The sequence below is a fragment of the Ambystoma mexicanum genome, chromosome 11, assembly GCF_040938575.1.
Source record: "Ambystoma mexicanum isolate Mex_15411 chromosome 11, UKY_AmexF1_1, whole genome shotgun sequence".
Taxonomy (NCBI): domain Eukaryota; kingdom Metazoa; phylum Chordata; class Amphibia; order Caudata; family Ambystomatidae; genus Ambystoma; species Ambystoma mexicanum.
In genome coordinates, this window is record NC_090934.1 from 1354483788 (window position 1) to 1354510543 (window position 26756).

At 46.2% G+C, this 26756-nt stretch overlaps 1 protein-coding gene across 6 annotated transcripts in view; it reads left to right on the forward strand.

The window, feature by feature from the left end:
- TCF12 (transcription factor 12) overlaps positions 1 to 26756 on the forward strand; it is a 1064187-nt gene that overhangs the window by 702466 nt on the left and 334965 nt on the right. For all 6 annotated transcript variants that reach the window (XM_069624898.1, XM_069624900.1, XM_069624899.1 and 3 more), the window contains one exon: positions 6182 to 6317. In XM_069624898.1, the coding sequence (XP_069480999.1) occupies positions 6182 to 6317 (136 nt within the window). The remainder of the gene's footprint in view (positions 1 to 6181; positions 6318 to 26756) is intronic.

The window sequence follows — 26756 nt, forward strand, 5'->3', positions numbered from 1 at the left end:
CAAGCAGTTGTTGAAATTACATTTGATCAGCAGAGAAACCCCCGAACTCTAAAGAATAAATAGATAATGGAGAAGGAATGCCTGAGCTCTAGCTGTATGAATGGGCTTATTTCTGCAGTGCCACAGGTGGGTTACTGCACAGAGTAAAATTATGACTCCTATGTCCCATCCCCCTCCTCCACACCTTTGGAATTTGCTGGTAACTGTTACAGGACAGCACGCATTTTTTGCAGTAAGAAATCGTCCTTTTATTTGATTTGTGGCTACAGACCCGTTCATAAAGACATGTGATGGCACTCATCCAGACATCAACACAAGCCTTTCCCCACCAGGCCTGTTGTCCATGTAGGATGGGTCACAATCTCCAGCTTTGGTGTGGGTTGAGCCCTTTCTTTTCCCCAGTAGATTTTTGGTCCCGCCAGTGCCCTGTTCCCTGCCTGGTAATTGATGTGGGATGATGGATGGATGGATGAGTGGTTGGTTAAGAGAGTCTAATACACCAATATATTGCTGACCTCTGCCACCTGGAGCAGGTGTTGACATAGTTGTCCATGGACTCACGTACACTTGTCTAGTGGTGACCACAGCAAGAGGTGGACATGATTGGCAGTGTCTTCACTGCGGCAGGGGCTGGACGTGTGGGCTCATTGGGCTCTACCACACTTGTTTAGAGGTGACCCCTTCACTACAGCATGTGCCTGACTAGATGGTCTATCTGAGACTACCACCCTACTGCAGTGTTGAACAGGAGCGAGATTCGAATACTGTGTTCCAGGGGGCTCTACTATATAGTTTAGTGCTGACAGGTTTTTGGCATGAAGGTCCATTTGACTCAAGTGCACTAGTGCAGTGTTGATCTATGCAGTGCAGCATGAGTTTGGTGGGACGGTCCAGGGCTTTCTTGTACACTCGGTTATGCTTCCGGGTCTTCCAGGAAGGGCTGGTGCTCGGATGTCACAATGGCGGCTGCGGCTCAAGGATCCATTGCCATGGCTATACCCTCTGAAGGGCTCTGGAGCAGAGAGGTGTAAAGGCTTATGCCAGTTGATAGCCGATTTTCCTGTGCCAGCTGGGCCAGGCACATCCCACTAGTGGACAGGCACTTGCTTTGCCTCGAGTGTTTAGGGCAAGAGTACCAGTGAGATGGCTGCCTCTGCTGCACGGCCCTGTGGGTCATTTCCCTGGAGCCTTGTCTTCACGGCTGGGAAGAGCTTTCCACGTGACTGCCACCTCGGCATCCTCAAGAAATCATTGCAACACAGAAACGTCATCCGGTGAGTGAAGCACTTTGTTGTAGGTTCGTTGGGCATGAAGACACAGTGGCCCAGGCTACTTAAAGTGAGTGAATTGGTCCGCAGGTACACACCAGGTAAGTGATAGAGGTAGGTGTCCAGACAGCAAGATACTGGCACATCGACACCTTCCAGCTCCTTGGTGAAACTGCCACATATAGAACCCCAGCAGTCTCACACACACTCCACATTCTACCATGACCTCACCACATTCCCCATGCATAGTACTTACACCTCCAGAGCAAGACTGGTACACACTTCCTTTTTGGATATCCCGTTGCAGGGACCTCTTCCCAGCAGTTTCCCAAGTCAGGGGCTGCGGTGGGAGGGTGGATGGGGCTCGCGTAGTCCTTTTACGTCCGGAAGTGACTCTGAGACGAAGGTCCCAATAGGGTCTTCAAGATAATCCAGAGTATTGTACTAGTAAAAGTATTGTGCTCAAACGTCTACTGTTAACGTTTCAAGGCACTACAAAGAACAAGAACAATTACACAAGAAACGTAAGAAAAACACACAATTCAAGACTCTACAACACTGCCATTCTAAGTCCAGCACTACAATGCCAATAAATATGAACAGCAAGGACCACTAAGAAGAGACTAAAAGCTGTTGAATTAAGGTGCCAGAGGAGACTGTCACACTCGCACGTCAGCCACACCTCTGATCTTTCTTGAAGTGTTGGTGTCCTGTCATTTTTTCGAACGTGAAAGTTTCGAATGGCAAACTTTCGAATTTTTTTTGTCCAAATGCCATTCTTTCGAATGACAATTTCTTTGAAAAAATTTCGAAAGTGCCGTCGACATGGGTTAGGGTTGGGGCTTGGGTTAGGGTTCAGGCGTTGGGGTTAAATTACATGGAGCTGTCCAGTGCTGTAATTTCAGCACTCCACAGCTGCAACTAACGTTGCAAAGTTACAAAAAAAAAACAATTGAAATGCTACTTTTAACATGTAAAAGTGCATTTCAATTGAAACCAGTGCATGGCTATTGTCAACCGATTGGTTTTGAAAGAAATGCAATTTGCATGTTAAATATAGGCTGTCACAGCTTTGTTTTTCTAAACTTTGTTTTTGAAACTTTTTTTGTAGAAACTTTTTTTTTCGAAATTATCACTATAAACCGTAATCTTTACTTTTTTTTCCACATTGCGGTGAAACTTGGGTCTTGCTGTTGCCCATCTGCAAAGCATCGGCCTTCTAAAGTGTTCAAGTGTGCCCAAAATCTTGAAAACCAAAGCGGGAACTATGGAGAAATCGTGTACTGAACTTTTCATTTCCATATGGTGATCTAAATTAGAAAAGTCATTAAAAGCCTTTTTTCCAACTTCTTAGAACACATAGATGCTTATCAAATTTAGCGTCCTCATTTGCATCAGACCGGTTCAGTAGCATAGTAATTTGATCAAGCTACATCAACTGGTTGAAAAGTTAATCAAGAACGAATTTTTCCATTTTTAACAGAAAATGCAATGCACCATTAATCATAGAGCCATGACTGCAGTTCTGTTGTGTTGAATGCATTTGCGTGTGTGTTTGTGTATGCACTCCCAAACATTCAGCCCCTGAAATGCAAGCACTGCCAGTAAAGATAAAAACTGAAGTCGGCAGTCATTTTTATCTTAAAATAGCGATAATCTTCTTTGGCTGGGGCATTATCTGTCAGGTAATGCCCTTTTCAGAAGGGATTATTGCTTCAGTGAACTAATCCGTCGCTTTGAAAATATCTGCGTTTTTGTGTGCAACTGATATCCATCTTGCTGAATCTAGCTTATTCCATGAACCGAGTGTTTGCTCTTTCCGTCTCATGAATTTGGTGCTAAGTATAGACCAGTGTTTCCCAGTGAGCCAGAAAGAAGTGTCTACTTTAAAGGGAAAGCACAGGACTATTAATGTGGTTCATGATGGTAAAAAGATCTCGCTCGGATGGAAAGCTACATTAATTCCCCCCCTATTAGGAATTCGATATTGGAAACTGGCGAGAAAATATACTGTGAAGCACCACATGTTGGACTGCCCCTATGTATTTGGCTGCCCACACGATACTAAGGGGGCATGATTAATGTACTTTTTTTCTTTACAATGTGGTAGAAAATCATTTACATTTAAATTAACTTTGCCTTTTTCAAAGATCTTGCTGCTTGACTGCATTTTTTTAAAATATACTTCTCCTATGTTTCGTTTTTTTTGGAATAGTCTTTCGCTTTTCATTTTCATGCGTGTTTTAACCATGTAACACATATCGCCCCCTTCCGGTCCTAGCTGGTAGTTTGAGTCCTTGGATCAGCAGTTTAGCATGCCCCTGAGCATGTATACCTCTGTGTACAAAGCGGAGTCGAGTAACAAACCAGTGCCTGTTGAGGGTTACACATTTTCATGCGATGGCACCAGTTGCCCACTCAATATTTTTTTAACATGCTTCAATCACCGTCATTTCCACCTTTCTAACTTGAGTAGGGTGAACGTTTTGAGCAGAGGAATAGATCTGGTTTGGAGTAGGGTGAACGTTTTGAGCAGAGGAATAGATCTGGTTTGGAGGGGAGATACAGATAACAGGAGGGCGAGTGAGTCAAGGATGGAGAGACCGAGCTTTGAGAGGATGACAAAAGGATAGCACATGTCTGAGAGACTGAGTGTATCCTCTCGAAAGAGGGCGGGACTAAAGGGTTAGAAAGTAGTGGAGAGACTCGAGACTGATACCACCTGGGAGAAGGAGAGTACATATTGGAAGAGAAAAGTGGGGGGTTATGAGGAGAGGTAAGAGGACGACAGGAAGTTGGAAGACGTGTATCAAGAGAAGCCTTGAATGGATAGAAGGCTATAGAAGGGGGTGAGGCTTAGACCCTCAAAGAAAACACCACTAAAAAGGGAGACCTGCTACTGGGACCGAGAAAACTGGGAACCCCAGCTGGACCACATTGAATCGGGCAGAGTGGAACAGGCGGGTGGAAGAGTGAGACGGCACATTGCTTGGGACAGGCAGAATGGCTGAAGAGTAGTCAGAGCAGGACAAGGTCCCAGGACAAACCCCAAGAGAAGCAGGGGAAGAGTAGGGACACTCTTCTACAAACCACACATAGCGCAGCTAATTTTGATGAGGCGCCCACCTGATATCTAGTTTGGCTGGTATTCATTGCCCGCTCGTCAGAGGACTACACCCCTGAAGCCGCCTTGAAGGCAGCGAGCAAGCAGACCCTGCAAGCATACTGCTGCGCGAGGGTCATGCGTCTGCAGCTGGAGAAAGTTTACAACCTGAGCTAAGGGGCGCAGTAATGGAAGAAACCTATGGTTTGAGCCTGGAGGGAGCAACAACACCGCCTGTGAAGAACAAAACTCTTGCTTTGACATTTTGAATTGTCAAGATCCGCGGGAACTTTGGAACACTGGTTTAACTCCTCCCCTTAGTTGGTTTGAATTAATTGGCCTGTTTCATAACTTACACTGGCTATGGCTTTGCAGAACTCCTTTAAGCAAGAGAAGAGAGTCCTATTTTGTTGTTTAGCTACTTTTTTTCATCTCTCAAAAACTTTGAGACCCTATAATCCTGATATGAAACGACTATCCTGACATTATTTTTCAATGTCATCACTATTCCATTGTTTCCACTTGGTTTTTTAGAGGTCCTACAAACGGCCCCACAATCTTTGGGCCTTCAAGGAATGCATGAAGCAGATGGTGTTCTGATGTGCTGTGCTTGGTGCCTTGGTGTGAAATGAGACAGATGTTTGTGCAAAGCAATGTATTCTAAGGCTGTCAATGTGTTGTAAAGGTGTTTCCTAATCCGTTAGGGTGGGGGCACAGGGAGCTATTGCTAGTCCCTCACACCACCCATTACTGGTGTGAGATGACCCAAATCTGGTCCAGGTCATAGAGCAGGACAAAAAGAGAAGCAGCAGCACAATAGATGGAGGTCGAGGAAATAATTTTATTCCAGACTCCACCCTTCTTTGGTTGCTAAGAAGCGGCCATAAACTCCATCTCAAGACTCTGAAGTAGAAGCTAGCCACGTCGCATTTGTTCATGTGCCCTAAATCCTACTTGGGCAGGCGAGACGATACTGCCACAGGACTCTGGCATTATTCTCTCTGCTATCCACTTTTGCATCCCAGTTTGATAACACATAAATCTCCAGGACCTTTAACGCCTTTGATGTCGAGTACTGAGGAAATGCTCCCGTAAAGGCCAACACCAGACTTTGAGTTGTAATCTACGAAGATTGCGAGACCCGATTCCCTGATGCTTCATGAGTCTTGCCAGAAGAATGATGAGTTATGGCTCCAAGATGCTGACCGCTTTTCCACTAATGTGCATATTCCTTGTATCTTCTACCCAAATTGTCTTGGGAGGATAGCTCAAGGGCAACGTGCTCGCCTTGGAAGCAAAACGACACGGAGCAGCACAGGTTCGATCCCCGGGTCCGTGCTTAGAAACCTCTGGGTATTAAGCACGTTATAAAAAACCTATCCTATCATAACCACCCTATTTCCTGTACTGTATCATTTTCGCAAAGGCAGTATTGAGGGGAAACCAGCATTCCATCTATGAGAAGAAAAAAAAACAACCTCTTTATTGCAAATTATACATGATGCCACAGATTTGTAGGAAGAGCTGAACTCCTAATTTGCAAGTGGTTCAATTAGAAGATTTCAGTGTGATAGCTGCCAAACTCAGCACTTGCCCTAGTGTTTCCCTTTTTGCACTGGATTCAGAGGTCTCGCTATTAACACTGGATAGGTACAACCGATTTCCTTTTCATCTATCAAATGTGTATGGTATATGAGCAAATTATTTAAATCGTAAACCCCTTTTTCTGCCGTTATAGAAAATATACTGTGACATTGTTATGATTCTATTTGAGATCTGAATTCTAAGGGGACTTTGCATTATTTTGCAGCCCAGTCTTGTTCGACCAGAGATGGGCCTTGCAAGTCCAGGCCAGTTGCCATCACCGGGGAAGGCTGGAGCAATATACTTTCCTTTTTCAACAACAAATTCTCGGCGGCGACCCCTTGTTGAGGCACCAGCTTCTGGTGAGTAATGCATGCCTTTCACTACTCTTGACTAACCTTACTGGTGTATCATTGAAAGTTTTATCTGTGGAGGAGAACCAATGCTGCATTTTCCCGATGATCATCCTCGCTGATGTAATTTTTAATTATCACAAACATTAAGTAAATTGTTGCCTCTAGATTTTCCAAACGGAAGCAATATTAAAAAAATCATACAATTAGTTTGAAGGTTGCTTGTGCCAGAAATAGTGCTTCAAGCTGTTTGTGTGCACTTCCTGGGTAGATGATTAGCCGCGGCTATCCAAGGCACTTCTGCCAAATCTGATGCAGCATTCCTAAAAACAGTCTCAAAGAAATGCTACTGCTGGTTTGAAATTAAAGAGCCTTTAAATGCTTCTCATTGGATTTGCGTGCAAAACATTGCATAACTAAATCCTATAATGCTGCAGAAAGCCTGGTTAATGGACAGCCACGCTCTAATTGGCTATAGCCGTGTTAACCAGATGGCTATGAAGGATACCAGCAGCCAGCTCTAGGGTTGCTTGCTTACTGGTGTTAAGTAGTCTTTATAAACCGAACCTGTTAATCCTAAAACCAGCAGCAGGCTGATCTTGACTACAATCCATAAGTACAGGGACGATCGCCCCTTGGAAAATACTCTCCTCATGAATCTTTATAATCCTCCTAATAGAACAGGAACAAATGTAGCAGTGCAGTCTTGACATCATGCTGGAGCAGTGGACATTGGAGTGGACATTGGAGTGCTCGTTTACCAAGATTATCGGGTAATATTATCCCCATATATTGGTTGCCGTAAATAATATGGGGACAGGGGCAAAAAAAAAAAGTTTGGGGTTTGCTGGGGTGTCCCCCGCATGTTCCATGCAATAATGTCGCCACAAAAAACGGCAATTTTTCAGCGATATTTTTGCATGCCGAGATTTTTGTGGCGACATTATTACATGGAACCGATCATCGATGGAGACTATTTTAATCAAAATGTAGAGTAACTACATCTAGAGATGACGGCATGGAATACAATCGTTATGGAGCAATCCCAGATCATATAAGGCTCCGAAAAAAGTTAAATTAGAAAGTCTTAGCATGGAGATACATTTTCCACAACAGGGATCCTTTCATGCTGAATGGCTTAAAGTTTGGAGATATTCTGCGTCGATATAGCTGTTTTAATCTCACATTTTCTTCAACTAGTGATAATTTGTTTCAGTTAATGTTTCATGCAGTTCTGAAGATGGATGTTTTGTAAACAATTAGAGCGTTCCAGTTTACCTCTCCATATCTATTAAGGTGGATGGTGGAAAAGATAAGGAGGTTGGTGAAATATCAAGACCTATGACTGAGAATCTGGTTATCTGGTCTTATCACAATATAGATGAAGCAATTGTATCTATTTTTGACACTCAGGATTTTAGGAGGGGATTAACCCAGGAACCTTTTCAATAGTAGTAACCTCACGGGCAGATAAGCTTGCTCTCTGGTTTGTGAAAAGTATGAGGTGTTTTGATGGCTGAAGCAGGAGTATGATGTGTGGATGCTGGGATGTAAAACCTATATATTTTCTTTCATTTGGAAAGCGCCTAAACCCGGAGGCATCAAGGCGCTGTATCAAGACCAGTTACACACATCTTAGGAAAAAGGCATTATTAAGTTTGCTCAGAGACAAATGCTGGTGGCATACCGACTAATTAGTTGGGTGAAAAGCAGAATTTTGAGGGCTTTTTCAGAAGGCCCACTATGATACCACAGCTCGAAGGGCAGGTGGGAGGGAGTTCAAGTGTTTAGCTGCTATCCTAGGGAAACTCGAGCCTCCTCCTTTGATTTGTTTAAACTTAAGCAGAGCAAGACTGTGTGCGTGCACAGACCTAGCTGGCCAAGTAGATTTGGCTCTCAATTGTTTGTTCCAGGTATACAGGCGGAGGGTCAGAGAGGCATTTGTACGTGATGGATAGTGTTTTAAATATCCTTTCATGAATAGGGAGCCAGTGGGCCTGTCTCCTGGCTGAGGAGGTGTTCTTTTTTGGAAATGTTGAGTGCAGATCATAGTGCGTTATTTTGGATTATCTACATTTTGTTGATGTTTTGTTTGGATGTACCTGCAAAGAGGTTGTTGCAGTTGTCTAGTCTAACCCTCTGACTGCTCGAGCAATGGTGAGGCAGTTAGAGGGTGTTAGAAATTGTCTGGCGGCATTGATCAATTTGGTTGTGTAGGAGGAGGAAGTAGCAATAGCATTCACTTGCCTTGTGAGGGAGAGAGTGGCGTCAACATGGACCCTCTCTGTTTTTGCTGAGGGTGAGACAGGAGTCCGAATTCCATCAATCATGAAAGAAAAGAATTGAGAATTAAGCTTCCTCAGCGTTCCTGTGGAGCCAACCAGTAAGATCTGTCTTGTCGTTAAGGCATAACTGGTTTGTAGCCATCTAGGCTTGGTTTGTCGAGTACATTTTGTTGATGGTAAGGGTATCATTGACGTAGTTACCAGACAAAGGCAGGAGGGTATGGGTGTCATCGGCATAATTAGTGTAGGAGATGCCTACAGAGTTGTTGGGTATTTTGTATAGATCTGGGGCTTAGCGGTATTTTCTTAGCACCAAAATGAAAATAATTCAGTAATAATCACTCTTTGCATTCAGATTAGATTTGGTATATAGTACTATAGTATACATAAATTATTTCAGCACACTGATACATTTAGTGGTATACATTATGTTGGTATGCGTTATTGGTGGTATTTATGGGTGAGCATAAATCCTTTGTTTTATATCTGTGACCACAATATCCAGAACCCCTTATTTTTGTTAGTTTGTTCGTGTGATCACTAGAGAGACCTCAGGCTTGCATTTCAGAAACACCACATTTCCAATTGGAGTGCCACCATGGGCTGTTCTCACTGACTTAGCTACGACAGCAAGCTATATGTGGTATTTACCACCAACTTATTTACGTTTGGTGAGCTATGTCTAGGGCCTCTCTTTCTGCCGACTCATAGACCTTCGGCAGCAGGCTATTTCATTTTATTATTATGTTCCATTCAGAAAACACACACACTCATACAATGAATGGATTCATGCACACAGTTACCGCCATGTCTTCTCTTTTAGCAACTTTTAAAAATGACAATTGCACTGTGCAAAGATCTTCCCATATTACCAGTGTTATAATGATAGATGCACAAAGGACAAGATAAAAATGAAACAACTTCCCGCCTGCTTTCAGATAATTTTTTTTGTAATATAAAACTTGCATTTCAACACGAGCTTACTCTTTTTTTACAGAAATAAATGGAAAACTCACAGTAACAACATTATCTGTAACAAAATGACAAGAGAGTGGCGAGGAACAAGAATTCAATTTGCAACATTAAACATGTGGTTAAAACACAGGAATCTCCTCTCCTACTCTGACTGAATATTTTCGCACACATACACACAGCCCCCACACTTCAGCGAGATAATTACCAGGCTTGCTCAGCATGTAACTTCTTTGGCTGGTCGCCTTCTGGAGGGGTTCACCCAGCAAGGACAAGCATTTGCTGTCACTCAAACTGGGACTTGTTGACTGGAAATCCCAGTCTTTGTAGCAGTATTGAATCTGCTTTAGGAATCGGGCATCCCCAGCTATCAACCCAGTCCTTCTCCGAGCAGTGTCAAGATGTCGTCTCCTTTCTCCCTCCCCGCGATTCTACAGGAAACCTCTCATTTCAGCCCCCAGGGTGACGTGCACCCAATAGAAATCCATCATGTCCTATCCTCCTTTACACAATGGCTCACTTTTGCAGTCGCAACTGTAACAAAACTGATTTCCTACTATTCAAATCCTTGCTTCCTGCAAATACTGTGGACAGAGAAGCAAGAAGAAAAAAAAAATCTGCACAGTCTGAAATGACTTTCAGCCTGCCTCATTTTGCAGTGGAGAACACATTATATTATTAAGAAGTTAGAATCATGTTAGTACGGTTAATATTAGTTCATTAATCTTCAAATGTGTCTCTTGCAACATAGGCATTTCAGATGAAAAGAAAAAAAAAATTGTGTGCATTTTGAATATGAAAAATAAAATGCACTTTTAAATGAGAAAATGGTTTGTTTTTAACCTGTGTAGCCTGTCTTCATTTACATATCCATATGTTGCACTGGCAACACATAGCTTGAAGCACAAGCATCAAACCCATGCAGTGGCGCTGCATAAAAAAAAATGCTCAATAACACGTCTTGCTGTACCACATTATAGCAATGCACCAAACCCATGCAGTGGTGCTGCATGAAAAAAAATGCTATACATTGATCCTGTGTATTGGCGCTGTACTCCAAAAACACACCAAACAATCCTACAGAGTCCAGGTGCTCGAAGAGCGGTTTGGTGAAAATGTTGTACAGGGTAGGGGAGACACAGGATCCTTGGGGGATGCCACAGGGGGTGGGGTTGGGGGGCACTAGCTGTTTCTGAGAAGACTCCTCGATCTGCCTTCGAGCAAAGAGGCAACCCTGGTAGTTGCTTCTTGGGAGAAGTGTGCGGGTGCCGTGAGGTGGTGACAGTGTTCTGTGGTCCACTAAATCAAAAGCCGCAGATGGGTCCAGGAGGAGGAGGAGAACAGCCTTTTCCTAGTCTGAGATTGTCACGTTGGTTCATCAAGTCTAGAAGTGCAGTTTCAGTGCCATGTCCTGGCCTGAATCCTGATTGTCGTGCTCCTAGTTGTATTTGGTTGTAGGATGCCCTGTCCAAAATCTTAAGAAGGAAGGGCACTGTGGTGTTTTGGTGGTAGTTGTTGGGTGTTGCTGGGTCGAGAGTTGTTTTTTTTAATACAGGGTGCGGGGGGACCCAGGATTCTTTCAAGCTGGCTGGGACTACATTGGAGATGAAATAGACGTTGATGAACCAAGTCATGAAGGCTATAAAATCTTCAGAGTAGTCTTAAATGATCGTGGCTGGACAGAAATCCCCTGTGGACCTAGAGGGCTTTATATGTTTGAGGATAAGGGAGGTTACTGCCTCAGATTTCTCTGAAGTTAAAAAGTAGGGGTGTGACGGTTGGAGGAGAGTGGCGGGGGAAATGGTGTGCTAGTATTTTTAATGATCGCTTGTTTGAACACGATTTTGTCCTGTAACAAGGTAATTCTCGCCCGCATAGCATCCTGTATGTTTGAGCACCACAGTTCATATTTGATGATGATGATGGTGGTTGGTGGGGAAGAATGTGTTATCAGCTCACTGAGAATCTTAAAGATTTTTTGGGAATTGGACTTGGTGTTCATGATCTTAGAATTGTAGGCTGTGTCTTTAGTTGTGATGATAGCCTGCTTGTATTCTCTTGCAATTTTGTTGACTAATACTTTGTGTGCGGTGGATGGCTCCTTTTTCCAAGTCACTTCTTCTAGGCGTTTTTTATTATGTATGACTTGGAGGTCAGAGGTGAACCATGAGTTGATATGTTCTAATTCAGCCAGGTCTCTAGGGTCGTCGGAGGGGAGGTGTTCTGATTCGAGTGAGGTGTGGTATGGAGATATTGATTCTTTATTTAACTTTCGTGTACTGTGGGACCAGGTGGGTGTCAGGGCAGGTGGTGCCAGGCTGGTAGTTTAGTGGGTAGGAGGAGTGGGGGGGTGGTAAAGGTCAGGATGTGGTGATCCAACCATGGGCATGGGCAGTTGGAGGTGATAGTAATCTGACTGTTGTCTGCTACCGAGTCCAAAGTCCGTCCTTTGGTATTGGTGGGGGCCATAATGCAGAGTCTGAAGCCAATGGCTGAGAGTGCGTTGGCCACTGAGGCGGCATGAGGGTCCAGAGGATCGGTAACGCCTAGTTTAAAATTCCCTAGTAGGATGGCTCTGGTTGCGGGTTTAATATCTCCCACAAGGTGGATGAGGTTCTCTTCTAAGGTGGCTAAGCGGGCCCGGTGGGCAGTAAATAATGTGGGTGGCTAAGGAGTTGTTGGGGCTAGGGGTATATTTGACAGAGAACCTTGTAGTTGTCCTCTGTAGTGCTGTTAGTGAGTCTTATCTGCAGGGCTTCCTTGAAGATGAGTGCAACACCTTCTCCTCTGGAGTCGGGCCCGTCACCTGTTAGGATTGAAAAACCCTCTGGTAGAGCCAAGGACAGGGTGTGCTCTGAGGCTTAGTGCAACCATGTTTCCGTAATGGCCAGTATGTCTGGGTTCTGGGAGGTGATGAGATTGTTCACGTCTAGGGCGTGTGCTGGGATAGACCTAGCATTTATGAGGGCGCCTTTTAAGAGTATTGGAACTCGAGTAGTGTTGATTTTTGAAGAATAGGAGAGGTCGGCCTGGTGCTCCATGGCCTTAGTACCGAGAGAGTGCCTATCATTGCAATCCATCAAGAGTGGTCGTTTGTTTCTAATGGGCTTCTGGCTCCCCTTGGTGGTGTTGGAAAGGGTGCCCCTATGGGCGTCTGTCATTATGTGGCTTTGTGTGCACACTCCAAGGGTCACAGGCTGATAAATGGTCTGATAGGCGTTGGCAGGCCTGTGGCTTAGTAGAGGTATGGGTTTAGAGGGGTCTGCTATAGTGAGATGGCACATTTGTGCCCATAACTTGGTGTTTCTGGCTTGGAGAGTATCAGGGAAGCAGTGCAGAATCATGCTTTTGGTTGTGAGGCCAACACTCCTATTTCTAGTTAGAGTAGGGGCTGGGACTGTGGTGTGATTTCTGTGGAGTTGCCACTGGGGTGGCGGGCAGGATCACTGCATTGACTCATCTGCGTGCAGGCTGAGCTGGCCAGCACAAGGTGGAGTGAGGTCTTAGTATTGTAGCCGTGAGCGGGTTGGCTAGCTTATGTGCATGGTGGGTGGCAGACTTTCTGCTGTTGAGGCCGAGATGGGTGACTTGAGGGTGTGTGGGCAAGTTAGGAAGCGCCTGTGTTTGTGGTTGAGGGGGCTGCTATGGGGTGTGAGCATAGAGGAGGGGGCCTTGTCGGGAGGAGAAGCGGGTTATGCTACAGAGGACTCCTTCACAGGCTTGCCCGGGACATTGGTGGAGGGGCAACCCAGCATGGGGAAGTGAACCACGATTATCGATTGCTTGCAGGGGAGGTGTCCCATTGAGATCATTTCATGGCAAGACCAGAGGGGCAAGATTAACTATGCGCGTGCTATAGCAGGGTTGGAGGGAGGTGCCTGCTAGTGCAGAGAGTGGATCTGGGCGAGCGCCGGTTTCCAGAAGGGGCATAGTTTCGGGGGTGGGATTCTTGCACTACAGTGCAAGAGAATAACACTGAGACCAACTACATCAGAAAATAAGCCATCGGAATGCACATTAGCATCCGGTTTACCTTTGGATGTATGTGGTGGCAGCGGCTCGCAGAGTGCTAACAGCTTTGAAAGGTCACTGCAGAGAGCGGCAGAGAGCTCCTGAGGCCTTACGGATCGGCCTTCGGGAGCAGCCGGTTCCGCCAACCGACAGGATGGGTTCAAGCTCATTTGTTTTCCTTTCATCCCATCGGTGAGGGGCATATTTATTGTAGCAAAACCGGCAGAGTTGCCCTGCCACGCGGCGGCCATCGATGTAAGAATAATGAAGGATGCTTAGAATTGTAATGATCTGTCATGGAAGCAAATCAATGTCTTAAGAGCAAAATATAATGTAGCTTCTAGGAATTGATTAAATTATAATTACTTGACGTTAAGGGCAAGTGAAGTGAAATGCTACAGATACAAAAAAGAAACGTTGCAAACAGTTCTGGATCCAATTTCATAGTTAGATTCTCAGATTTTCTTTGTCCTAGCTTTATCCTCTTGGACAGCATCAATAGGAGGAGCATGTAAGAAGCCATAATGCTATAAGGGAAAAGGAAACTAGTAGCGATTACATAAGATCATTGCCTGATTGGGATAATGTATTTTTGAAAGCACGTATTATGGAATTGTTTCTGAAACTGAGCTCTTTAACGCCTTGTACTCGGATAGGATTTTGGCTATTATGAAGAAGCAGGCTAGGAGCCTCAAGTTACTTTTTTACAAGAACAGTTTCTACGTTACCCTCCCTACTATTTGGGTGAAATCATTAATTATCTCAATTATTCAAAAAGGCAATAGGAAAGTGTTAGTGTCCAGAGGAACCAGTGCCCACCACCCATTCTACGGTTCACTCCAGCTCTCTGTCAACTGGCACACTTGGATCTTGCATCTTAGAAGATGCAACTAAGGTTCCAAACGTGACCTCAGCATTACATCACAGCACATCCACTCACCACTACAGAAATATCCTACGCTTAAACTCTACTGGATGTTTCTGGCAAAATATCTGCTTCCCTTTTGTTATGTGAATTAACTAAATGGGTGTAGAAGAATAACCAAGCACTAAACCCAATGGATGCACTTGCCGACGCACAGACCATAACTCACAGTACTGCTCCACTGTTAAAAGATGTTAGCCCAAATGCTGGCCACCCACACACTGTACAGCGCTCTGCTGTTCTTGAGCGAAGTAGGCACTTTAAACAAAAAAAATAAAATATCGAACTTGATTTCGAAAACGCTTGGACAAATGCAAAATAAAATACTATTTCCCTACTTACAGCTCAGGCAATGATCAATGGTAATGTCACTCTTTTTGCCATCTTCTTGGATTTAACTTGAGCCTTTGATATGGTTGTCATGGCAAGATTGTGGGTGACATTTGATTCTTTGTATATAGTTCATGGTCTACTGAATCTTCGGTTGTTCAATACAAGTAACTCCGTAAAGAGTGAGAATAAATGACTGCCTTTTTTCAAAAGATATTCAGACACAGTGGGGTCTTAAGCATTGCACGTGGCTGATTTGAATAGATCGCTTCAGAAAGCAGTGGGCTATCTTCCCAAATTGGGTTCCTATCAAATAAAACTGGTTGGCCTACATGGTGCTCTTCAATGTGACCTGCATGGGCCTCAAGCATAGTTTGGATGCAAAGTTGTGAAAACAAGTTTTTTTTTTCCTTATTTTTTCTTCTAGGTAGAAAAAGAAAAAAAAGTTCTTCTGGTATCTGGGTAACCAAAAACATGAAGTTACTCTTTCTCTATTTGGGCTATTGGCTCTCTACTGGAAAGAATGAAGTGGGCTATATGAATAGGATTAGAAACAAGGTTAGCTTACAGGACTTTGATCAAAGAAATTGTGGATTTTCATTATGACCTTTGATTCAAGCATAACATTTAAAGCAGAGTCCTTCAATATTGTATGTAATAGAAGCTAACATTTTTGCATTTCCAGACTGGTAGAAGCACCAGAGGGTCATTTTGGAGACAGTTTTCAGATGTTCCAGCATCCGTTTCGCTTGATTGGATTAGATCAGAGGTGGGGCTGGTATCTCTCGCCACTTTGGCACACTTAAAATTGAAATTATGTAAATATTGTTAATGCTGACCCAAATTCTGTGTTGGTTATTTTGAAAGATTTGTTGAACTGTGCTAACCCTTTTTACTAGATTTGTTGTAAAATGTAGGGACGTTTTAGTCTATTAACTGTGATGTGTAAGAATTCTGTTTTTTAAAAATATTACATTAAATCCACATTATATTAATGGAATTATGGAAGAAACTATGAACTTCTATAAGCAAAACTGAAATATTAGATAAAATTCCTTCAGAAAAATGTGTGTAACCTTTATTTTTTGCAAATTGTCTGGAAACTCTAGAAGTATTGGGCCCGACAGTTGGCTCAATACCTGAAAACTCCTTTTGTATATTTTGTAAGAGGAAAGCATTATGTAAAACTCTAAAATATGTATTTGATTGTGAGATGAAAAAAGCTACTGGAGAAAAATTGTTTGGCACGATTTGTTAATGATACTGAAATTCTTTCTTACAAATGTTTTAGTTGCACTTATTGAATTGATCTCATTAATACTATTAGTCTGTGTGGCCATCAACTTTGGTATTGCACAAGGAGCCTAATGAAGCTGGGATCCGTGGAACCTAGATGATGTTCTTTTCTATATTTGTAGAAGTTCTTTTATAGTTCTCTTCTATTTTTTTTATATACTACGCTAGTGTTTTATAAATGTATTATATAACTTGTGAAAAGTGTAAAATGAACTCTCTCACAATTATACATAAATAAAAATACTCAGCTGTCCACCCTCCTGCGCTGCCAGACGTGGTTCCAGAACCCACCGTGTTTAAACACATATTTCCAAAATCACAGCCAGGATGTGATGGGATCTTTCTAGATTTTCTCATCCTGGGAATAAACTTCCTTTATTTGACAAAAGGGCGAGAGATTCCCCTGTGCTGAGAACGAACATGGCTAAAAACAAGTCCAATGTAATGTTGCCCTCGCGGGGGCCCACAATCATGTTGTATCTGTGTTGCGTACCAGAAGAGACGTCCATTTGAATATCAGTCAGATTTCACCCACAATGATGATCCAGCACTGAAATGCCAGGCAGCCCAGCAGTGACTTCAGACACACATTTCTGCTTTTTTTCTGCTTTATTGGGCAGGGGCACAGTTTTTCTATAGGAGCAGAGGTGAAGGAGCCCACTTCTGGATTCACCTTACTTGGCGCTCAAGATAAGATTTTTGAAGTGGGAGTATTATACTGCCTATTTTTTTAAAGTTCGGAGTGAAAGGATTTTTAGGCAGTAAAAAAGTAAGTGCAATTCCTAATAGGAGTATTTTGTAAGCGAGTACCAATATTTTCACTGTAAATCAGAAACGTTTTTGTAATAAATATCTTTGCACCTAGTTATTCATTCACATTAAGAGATTCATGTTTACCTCTTCAGGTCAGAAAGTAATAATAGTCTCTTCCTGTGGCACTACATGTAACATTGGTCCAAACATGTCCATGGAGCTGTGCGGTTGAAGGCGAGTGGACAGGCACCTGGTGTGTTTCCATTCTTTTGTTGGGAGTATTTTAACTCCACATTTTTCTTTTTCTGGTGTATTTGCCTATTTGTAGGGAGTACAAGTGGCTGATGCACCCTTCTCTCTCGGGCCGACCTTACTAATTTAGGGTGAATCCCTCAAGCTTTCAATAGTAGCCAAAAGTGGGAAAGCCCTTTACTGAGAAAAAACAATGCCAAATAATCTGCACAGTGGGATATGTCCTTTCATGAGGGTCTACAATCACATTTCAGCTCTGGGTGCCATAATGGAGGAACCAAGGTGATGCATCACTATTCTCAGTAGTGGGGGCCCTTACACTTCCAAAATGTGGGTACTGGATTGGGGAGGGGGCGACAGGAAGGGGTTGAGAGTCTGGAGAATGGGATATTACTTTGGGAGGGTTTTCAGCTCTGGTCCTTGGTAGATCCCTTTTTGTTACTTAACATGGCTCTAAAGAAAGAAGTGTTCATCCAAAGCTCAGCCCTGCCCCAATCACCCGAATGTCAGTCAGCTCAGTGGTGAAGTCGAACTTAAAAAAAGAAATACAATTATTATTTTTTTTTTCATCGCAATCTTTCTGCTGGGTAGGTTTTCACTGCAAAAACGTATTTCCAGTTATAGCAAACTCTCTTCACCTATCTTGCTGTAGTAGTTAGCAAAACTTCCAATGGCACTGAATGGAAATTAACATCAGGGACGGAATCTTAACCTATGAAATCCTTAAACCTCTGAAGTCTTGATAGACTAGTGTTGAAGTTCTGTGCATATTTTCGAATGGCATGCACATTCAATCATTTTAAATATTGGGTTTCTAACCTAAATGCTATTGTTAAAATGCTTGTTGTGAAGTAGGGCTTCAGTGAGCACTGGCTTCGTTTCTAGTGGGGTGGAGTTAATGCAAGGGAAATATTTCATTTGGACAGTGTTTATTTCCAGCATTTATAGATTTTCTTTTTTGGTTCAATCCGTTTTTTATTCCAAATTCAGCATAATAGCTGTACCATTACTATGTATCACTGCAGGCTCCAAATTATACACAATATGGTTACAAAGAAAAGCAACAGGCAAACCACATGCGTGCATTACGAACGTCAAGAACAAGACCAATGGGTCTCGCCAAATCTTGCTGTCTGGGTGGTTCCTTAGGTACTGGCTATACTTCTCTTCTCCCAAATCCTTCCCATGGGTCTATCACCACGCCCCCACCCCGCGCGGTGGGCCCAATTAGCATAATTCTGTCAGTAGCATTGTGGCTCAAGGGGCTCTATCATTCCAACGTTCTTAGATCTCAAATTCGAATGGATACATTTCTACTACGGATTCCGCATATTCGGAATATCCCCAGGACAGCCGGCTCTGCAATATTTTCATACAGCCAAAAGGCGGCTCAGAAATGGAAACGTCAAGTCTCCTTGGCACCATCTTGAGCCGGAAGTTAGCTCATATCCATGTGCATCTGGGTGGGTGGCACACGCTTCCCTCCGTTCCTTTCATCTGCATTGCTGCTCGGGAATATTAATCACTTCAGTGCTTTGTCTTGGAAAAGACTGTGACACAGAGGAGTGTGATTCCTGGCAGACCCTGGCACCTGTGGAAGTGAGGGAGCATGTGACTATGCTGGCCAGGACTCCCTGTGAAGTCAACCCTTGAGAAATCTGCTCGAAGGGACACTCCAACAGATTCACTTGTCTGAACCAGAGAATCCCTCTTACAACCGTTGACAAGTTATGCTGAAAACAGACAGGAGAAAGAAGAGTAGGAAGCACCCCATTCAAGGAGTGTCCAGTTCTTCATGTGCCCACTCCTAATCTCAGAAGCGGCACCAGAGGCATCACTCAACCAGATGATCCTGAAAAGGATCAGAAACCAGTGATGAAGGTAATTGCAGCTTTCCCTACATCATCCTCGACCCCTGAGGAATGGGGGCCTTTAGGCTAGCCGTGCTTTGGGTTTTTGAGCAGGCACCGGAAAATGTTAAAAAAAAAAAGCAATCCCTGCCGCTCCGTGAAAGCACAGTTCTGGGAAGAATGCACACTGCTTTTTAGGCCTTGGGTCTCGGGAGACAGTGAAAAGCTGAGGGCCAGTGCCATTGGCACCTCCGGCCTCTGCCCCACACCATTTGGTGCTGTCATCCTCCACACTCTAAGGTTTCAAGACTCTCTGAAACCTGTACAGTCGGTCTCCACACTTCTTTCGTCTGAGCCATGACTTGGGCTCAGCAGAGCTCCACTTCTTAGGCCTAGTGCTAAGAGAGCCGATAAGTCACTTTATTGAGCCCATGATAAGAGCCACTGAGGAAGCGGAGGAAGTGGTTGACTACATCCTCTTTGATCTGCTATTGTGATCTTCTTTTTTTTTTACCATTAATCACATGTTTGACTCCCCAGATCTTCACAGAAAACACACAATCATTCACTACACCAAAAAGATAAATTCATGGATTGCTCAGTGTGTGCAGGGAGGGCATGCTCCTTTGGTTCTGGGCTCTCGAGAATAAGGTGAATGGGACATATTCTCACCTCAGCAGCAGTCTGAACACTCTGGCTGACTCACAGGGGTTTCACCTGAACGGGAGCATAACGGGGAAAAAACGGACTTTACTAGGTCACGACCACTTCTAACAAGTATGTGAACCTTTGCTGAGGCGTGTTCCTGATTGGAGAGGCTTCCCCGGTTTCCAGAGATTCTTGACTTGATGCTCTCTGTAAGGTGCCCTTCCCTCATCTACGCTAGTTGCTTGTGCAAATTCACAAGTTATTGCTGGGGCAGAGAGTGTGACCCATTGTTGTGCTCTCATGAGTACAAATCTGGCCTTTCTTTCTTCATTGGCCAAGGCTGGCCTGAGCATTGGTGCTGTAAAGGCATTTCGAATGGATTGTCCTCCCACGTAATGCTCATCTTTAGTAATCTTCCCTTACAGCGTCCACTGCTTCGGAAACATTGTTTTCGTCAGTGGGCGCTGTGTGTTGATGTGGTTGACTTGCTGTCCCTCGAGGGTCTTAGTCTTGGGGTTGACATCATAGGCATAAATGACACGCACAGCGCCAGTTACTTCAGTTTGGTTTTTCCACAATAGCTTATTTCGAGGGGATTGGGTCCTCCGACATATTCCAAATCTATGACCGTAATCACCAAAGCTGTGCTACTTCAGAAAATCTTCCTACGTCGATACGCCGTCCTTGAGGGCCTCCGTCGAGCCGACGTCACCGGATGTTATAAGCAGACGCACGATGCCCGTAGCCTCAGTTCCGTTTTTTCCGCAAACGTGTTCGCTTCGGAGATCTCGGCGTGCCTCGATTCTACTGAATCCTGTTCTTTCGGTTCTTCGAACCTGTTTCTTCATTGGATATTGTATGATGTCTTCGGCTTCTTCCACCCGGCGGTCCGGGTTTAAGAAGTGTCGGGTGTGCGGGCCGAAGATGTCGCTGACAGACACGCACGACACTTGCCTCTGGTGCCTCGGGGAGGACCATGATACAGATGACTGTGTCGACTGCCAATCGCTCACATAGAAGGCCTTGCGGGAGCGTAAGAAGGTGCTATCAGTCGGTAAGGTGGCCAAGCCCTGGAAGTTGCGTTCCACTGCTCTTTGGACAGATGGTTCGAGGGGCGACTCTCCACATCGCCGTCGTGAGTCCGGGGGTTCTCTGTCTGGGAGTCGGACCCGTCATTCCTCTGCCTCTTCGTGGCACTCCAGGAAGCACCGTCACAGGTCGCCTTCCCCGTCCTCATCCGAGGACTCCGCCCATCGGCGGGTTGCTTGTCCCAACAAGCATTCCACTCCTGAGGAATGGGATTCCTTCCGAAAAGGAGATGCTGGCGATTTTTCAATCGCAGGGCTCCGGTCCACCCATGCCGTCTGAGGACTCCGGACGTGGCCATACTAGAGACACTGCTCATCCGCCTTCGGGCTTGAGCAGTTGTCGTGACCACCGGGCGCCTTAGAGGTCCCGGTCAGACAAAGATTGTCACTATAGGCATGCCCATTCCAGGTCCCGGTCCTCGACGCCCTCGAGACCGCGTGAACCTGTGAAGTCTTCGAAGAAGACATCGACGCCGGCGGCGCCGGGGTCGTCGATGGACTCTCTCAAGGCTCCGCCTCTGAGGAAGTCGTCGACGCCATCGGCACCCAGGCTGTCGAGAGACACGCTCGGGGCTCTGCCCTCGAGGCCTGTGTCGACGCCGCCAAAGCTGTCAGCACCGCGCTCGACGCTGATTCCGTCGACGACCTCAACGCCTTTTGAGGCGGCTTTGTCGGGGGTACCCCGTGGCATGGTGGAAACCCCCAGAAAGGCTCTGGCCAAGTTTAAACATGTCTTTGTTCCTTTTTCTGTACCCTCTTTCCAGCGTTTGGATAATATTTGAGGTGGATGAGGGGTCTGAGGAAGGTGAGGTTCCTGCAGCGGTTCCTGATGGCATCCTTTCTGGTCTTAGCCAACTTGAGGACCTGCGCCAGTCATTGCACGATGCCAGTGGGCTGGACACCTCTCCGGAGATTGTTTGGTAGGCCTGAGCGCGGCACGCATGCCGAGGACTCCTACCGGCGCCTGATGTCGCGGGTGGGGTCTGCCCCCCTGGGGATTTTCAGCAGGATGATCTGACTGATATCCTCGACCAAGGTCCACCAACTGACGTGGTACTGCCATTCCATATGGCCTTGCAGAGAAGGGTGGCTGCACTTGGACTTCTCCGGAGAGTCTGCCGGCAGTGAGCAAGTCCTTGCCGAAGAAATATCGCCCAGCCAGTGGCGACCCCTGCTACTTGACCACGCACCCCACTCCAGAGAGTTTGGTGGTGCAGGCGGCTACGGCCCCTGCAAAGCAGGCGTCGTACCCTACCATCCCTCCTGATAGGGACGACAAACGTTTTGATGGCTGGGCGAAGGTGTTTTCTTTTGGGGGTATGGTGCTTCAGGCTGCCAACCCTGTTTGTGCCTTGACTCGTTTCACGCACACTGTGGAACTGTAGCTCCTTAGCGGCTGATCATATTCCCGAAGGGGAGGAACGGGATGGTTTTCTTGCTATCGTGCAGAATGGCAAGGATGCCATGTGTGAGTCTGTTCAGTTGGGTCTGGACATGGTTGATTGCGTCAGCTGGTTCATGGCGGCGAGTGCCGTAATACGCAGGTTTGCGTGGTTGCAGAAGTCGGGGTTTGCTCCTGATGTGCAAGCTCGGCTCCTCAACATGCCCTTTGATGGTGAACATCTTTTTGGCAGCAAGGCTGACGAGAGCCTTGAGGTTGCAGACCTCCAAAGGTGCAGCAAAGTCATTGGGCGCTGCAGTTCGCCAACCTCTGCCTTTTCGTCCTAGGGGACAACAATTGAGGGGAGGTTCCTTTCGATATTACTCGTCCTTTAGTAAATCGAGAGGAGCTGCTAGTCAAAGGGGCCACCGTAGGAGTGCCAGAGGTGGAAAACAGGGTACTCGAGGTGCCAAGGCCGCTCGGGCAGTTGACTCTTTGCCCTCAGGCACTGCCGCAGCCACTTCAGCTCAGTCATGAGGCCATGTCCCATGGTTCGCCGGTTGGGGGAAGGCTGGTGCAGCATCTTGTAGAGTGGCGTGCCATTACTTCAGATGTGTGGGTTCTGGAGATCATAGCCCATGGCTACTGTCTTCCTTTCCGGCAGAGGCCTCACGACAATCCACCAGGGAATCTCTCTTTGAAGAGTCCAGATCCGCTCCTGGCGCAGAAAATTCAATCCCTGCTGGAGAAAGGCGCCATAGAACTGGTTCCTGTAGCGGAGAGAAACAGGGATGGTATTCCCCTTATTTTTTGATTTTGAAGAAAGACTCAGGATTGAGACCCATCATGGCCTTGCGCGGTTTGAACAAACTCCTCAGGAAGGACAAGTTCAAGATGGTTACTCTTTCTCAAGTCCTCCAGGCCCTTCAACTTCAGGACTAGTTGGTGTCTCTCGCCCTCAAGGACTCTTATTTTCATGTGCCGATCCATCCAAAGCACAAGAAATACCTGAGGTTCGCAGTTGGCGACTTGCACTTTCAGTTTCGGGTCCTGCCGTTCGGATTGACCTCCGCCCCGAGGGTCTTCACCAAGCTCATGGTGGTGGTGGCAGCGTATCTCAGGAAAGGGGGGGATTCACGTCTACCCCTACATGGATGATTGGTTGATCAGGGTGCGCTCACCCGAGCAAGTCCTTGATCATCTGTCCGTCACCTGCCACTCCCTTCACAAGCTGGGCTTCTCCCTCAATTTAAAGAAGTCCCACGTGACACCAACACAGCGGCTCGAGTACATCGGAGCAGGGCTCGACGCATCCCTGGGGCAGTGTTTCCCTCCCCAGGTGCGGGCTCTTCACATTTAGCAGATGGTGCACAAGTTTCAACTTGCCCAGACTCTCCCGGCGTTCGAGCTCTTGAGGTTGCTCGGCCTCATGGCATTCTGCCTTCTTCTGGTGCCAGTGGCCAGGTTGCGGATGAGATCTCTGCAATGGCCCCTCAAGCTCCAGTGGTCACAGTCCTCTGGCCGGATGTCGGACCCCGTTCAGGTGCCGCCCTCGGTCACCCAGGACCTTCTGTGGTGGGCCGTCGAAGGCAATCTGATGAGGGGGGGCTCCATTTTGGCTGCCCTGGCCGGAGGTGACTATCGTGACGGACGCATCCCTCACGGGATGGGGGGCTCATGCCAACGAGTTGACAGTCAGCGGTCATTGGTCTCAGTCGGAGTCCAGACTCCATATCAATCTGTTGGAGCTGCGGGCCGTCAAGATTGCCCTGAAGGCTTTTCTGCCGACTGTGCGAGGGAAGAATGTCCTGATTCTGACGGACAACACAGTGGCCATACACTACCTCAAGAAAAAGGGGAGGGCAGGATCACTTCCTCTGTGCAGGGAGGCGATGCAGCTCGGGTTCTGGGACATCCAGCAAGAGGTTTCGATCTCGGCAGTTCATCTGGCCGGAGACTAAAACGAGATGGCGGACGCTTTGAGCAGGCAGAGTGCGATCTCTCACGAGTGGAAGCTGGCTCGGGAGATTCTCCTGGAGATCTTCACCCTTTGGGGGACCCCTCAAGTGGATCTCTTCGCCTCCAGTGTCAACCGGAAGTGCGAAAGGTTTTGCTTGCGGGAATTTCCTCCCAAAGGAGCCTTAGGAGACGCGTTTGTGGTGGAGTGGTCCTTCCCACCGCTGTACACGTTTCCTCCAGTCCCCAGCATCCCGCAAGTGCTGTGGAGGCTACGGAGGTTCTGTTCTCAGATGATCCTCATTGCTCTGGCATGGGCCCGGAGGACGTGGTACCCGGACCTTCTCAACTTGTCCATCTGCCCTCCACGTCGTCTTCCCTACCAAGACAATCTGTTCTCATGGGAGGGGGACGTCAGGTTCTCCATCAAGAGGTCAGGTCCCTCAACCTTCACGCATGGCTTCTGAAAGGTTGAGGTACAAGGATTGCGACCTCCCTGAAGGAGGTGTTGCTTTCGACCAGACGGCCGGCGACTAAGTCCCTGTACCGTTGCCGTTGGAGAAAGTTTGGCGACTGGTGCAGGGTTCAGAATGTGGATCTTTTTTCATGTGAGATTCCTATCGTTCTGTCTTTTTTGCTTTCTTTGGCCCACAAGGGCCTGCAAGTGGGTACCGTTAAAGGTTACCTGGCGGCGTTGTCTATATTTAATCGCTCGTCTGAAGAGTGTTCTTTTTTTAAAATCCCTTTAATTTCTCAGTTTCTGAAAAGGCTCACTAATGTGTTCCCTCCGTCACCTTTCCAGGTGCCCGGTTGGGATCTGAACCTTGTTCTCAAGTTTCTAATGGGTGCTCCCTTTGAGCCTTTGCATTCTTGTCCTTTGAGACTGTTAACCCTTAAAACTGTCTTTTTAGATGCGGTCACTTCCGCTCGCTGAGTGAGTGAGTTACAGGCACTTTCAGTTAAGCCACCCTTCACTGTGTTTCATAAGGACAGGTTTGTCCTTAGAGTTCGTCCTTCCTTTCTTCCGAAGGTGGTGTCGGAATTCCATTTAAGCCAGAAGGTTATTCTTCTGGCATTTTATCCTCCTCCACATCCTGGTAAGGAGGAGGAGAGGCTCCATAGGCTGGATCCTAGGAGAGCTTTAAGTTTCTACATTTCACGCATGTCCTGGGTCAGAGTGGACGATCAACTCTTTATTGGTTATGCTGGAAGGCGTTTGGGACAAGCTGTTACTAAGCAGACTTTGTCTCGATGGATCATCTTGGCAATTGCCAAATGTTACTGCTTGGCGGGTAGGACCCTCCGGTAGGCTTACGGGCCCATTCTACCAGGGTATGGCTGCCTCTACTGCCCTGCAGAGGGGCGTTCCTTTTCGTAACATCTGTGATGCAGCCACCTGGGCTTCGGTCCATACTTTTGTACGTCATTAGTCCCTCCATTCCATCCGGGGGCAGGATCTGGCCTTTGGCAAGGCGGTCCTTTACTCTGCAATTTGATTGGGCATTCTAAATTTGTATATTCTTAATTCTTTTCCCACCTCCTTACGTTGGTACTGCTTTGGGAGTCTGTCATAGATATGGAAAACGTCGGAGGACCCAATCCTCTCAAAGAACAAGTTACTTTCTTACCTGGTAACGTTATTTCGATGGGATGGTCCGACGACGTATTCCATATCACTCCCTCCCTGCCGGCCCCGCTACAGTATTCCTTATGCAATTGCAGCTTACGTTTCCGCAAGGCTTTCTGTGGTCTTACTGGCAGAAGATTGGTGCCACACATTCTGGGGAAAAAAGTACAACTGAGGCTACGGGCGTCGTGCGTCCTACTTACAACATCTTGTGACGTCGGCCGCCGGAGGAGGTCCTCGAGGACGGCGTGTCGACGTCATCGACGCAGACGCCGAAAGATTTTCCGAAGCAGCACAGCTGTGGTGATTACTGTCATAGATATGGAATACGTCGTCGGACCATCCCATCGAAAGAAAGTTACCAGGTAGGAGAGTAACTTGTTCATCTCCAAGATTACAGCACACTTTCGGTTTCCTCATGAAACTGTGACATTCGAGAAAATGGCCTCTTCATCAATCCCAAAGACCAGGTTTAAGAAGTGTCATGATTGCAGTGCCAAGATTTTAACAGATTCACATAGGGTCTGTCTGTCTGTGGTGTCTTGGTGTCGAGCACAGGACGACGGGCTGCGGGTCATACCAGGTAAATTGTTAAAGTAACGCAAGTGGAAGTGTTTGACCACATTGTTGAAAAGTTGCTCACCGGGTGAGTCGAGAGGTTTCTCTATTGAGGAAGAGGTCAAAGAAACGCTCTCTCACAAAGCGGATCGCCCCACTCATCTTTTCATCTAGAAAGATGAAAAAAAGGCACCATAGATCTCCTTCCACATCCTCGGACTCCTTGGCAGAATGAAAAATAGCCTGCTCAAGTAAGTTGGCGTCTCCAGCCGAATGGGAGGTATTTAGGCAGGAGATGCTTAAAATCTCCAAGAAGACACCCCGACCCCATCGAAGAAGAAGACAAAAAGTCCAAGGCGAAACCCAGCACGCCATTGAGCCCGGGCGAAGAGCTTCCGACTCTTTGAGAAGCTTTGAGGTCTCGACTCGATGACAGGCCCGGTCGTCGTCTGTCGAAGACTCCCTTGAGTCCATCGAGGACCCCATAGACGCCAGTCTGTGACGCTAAAACCATGG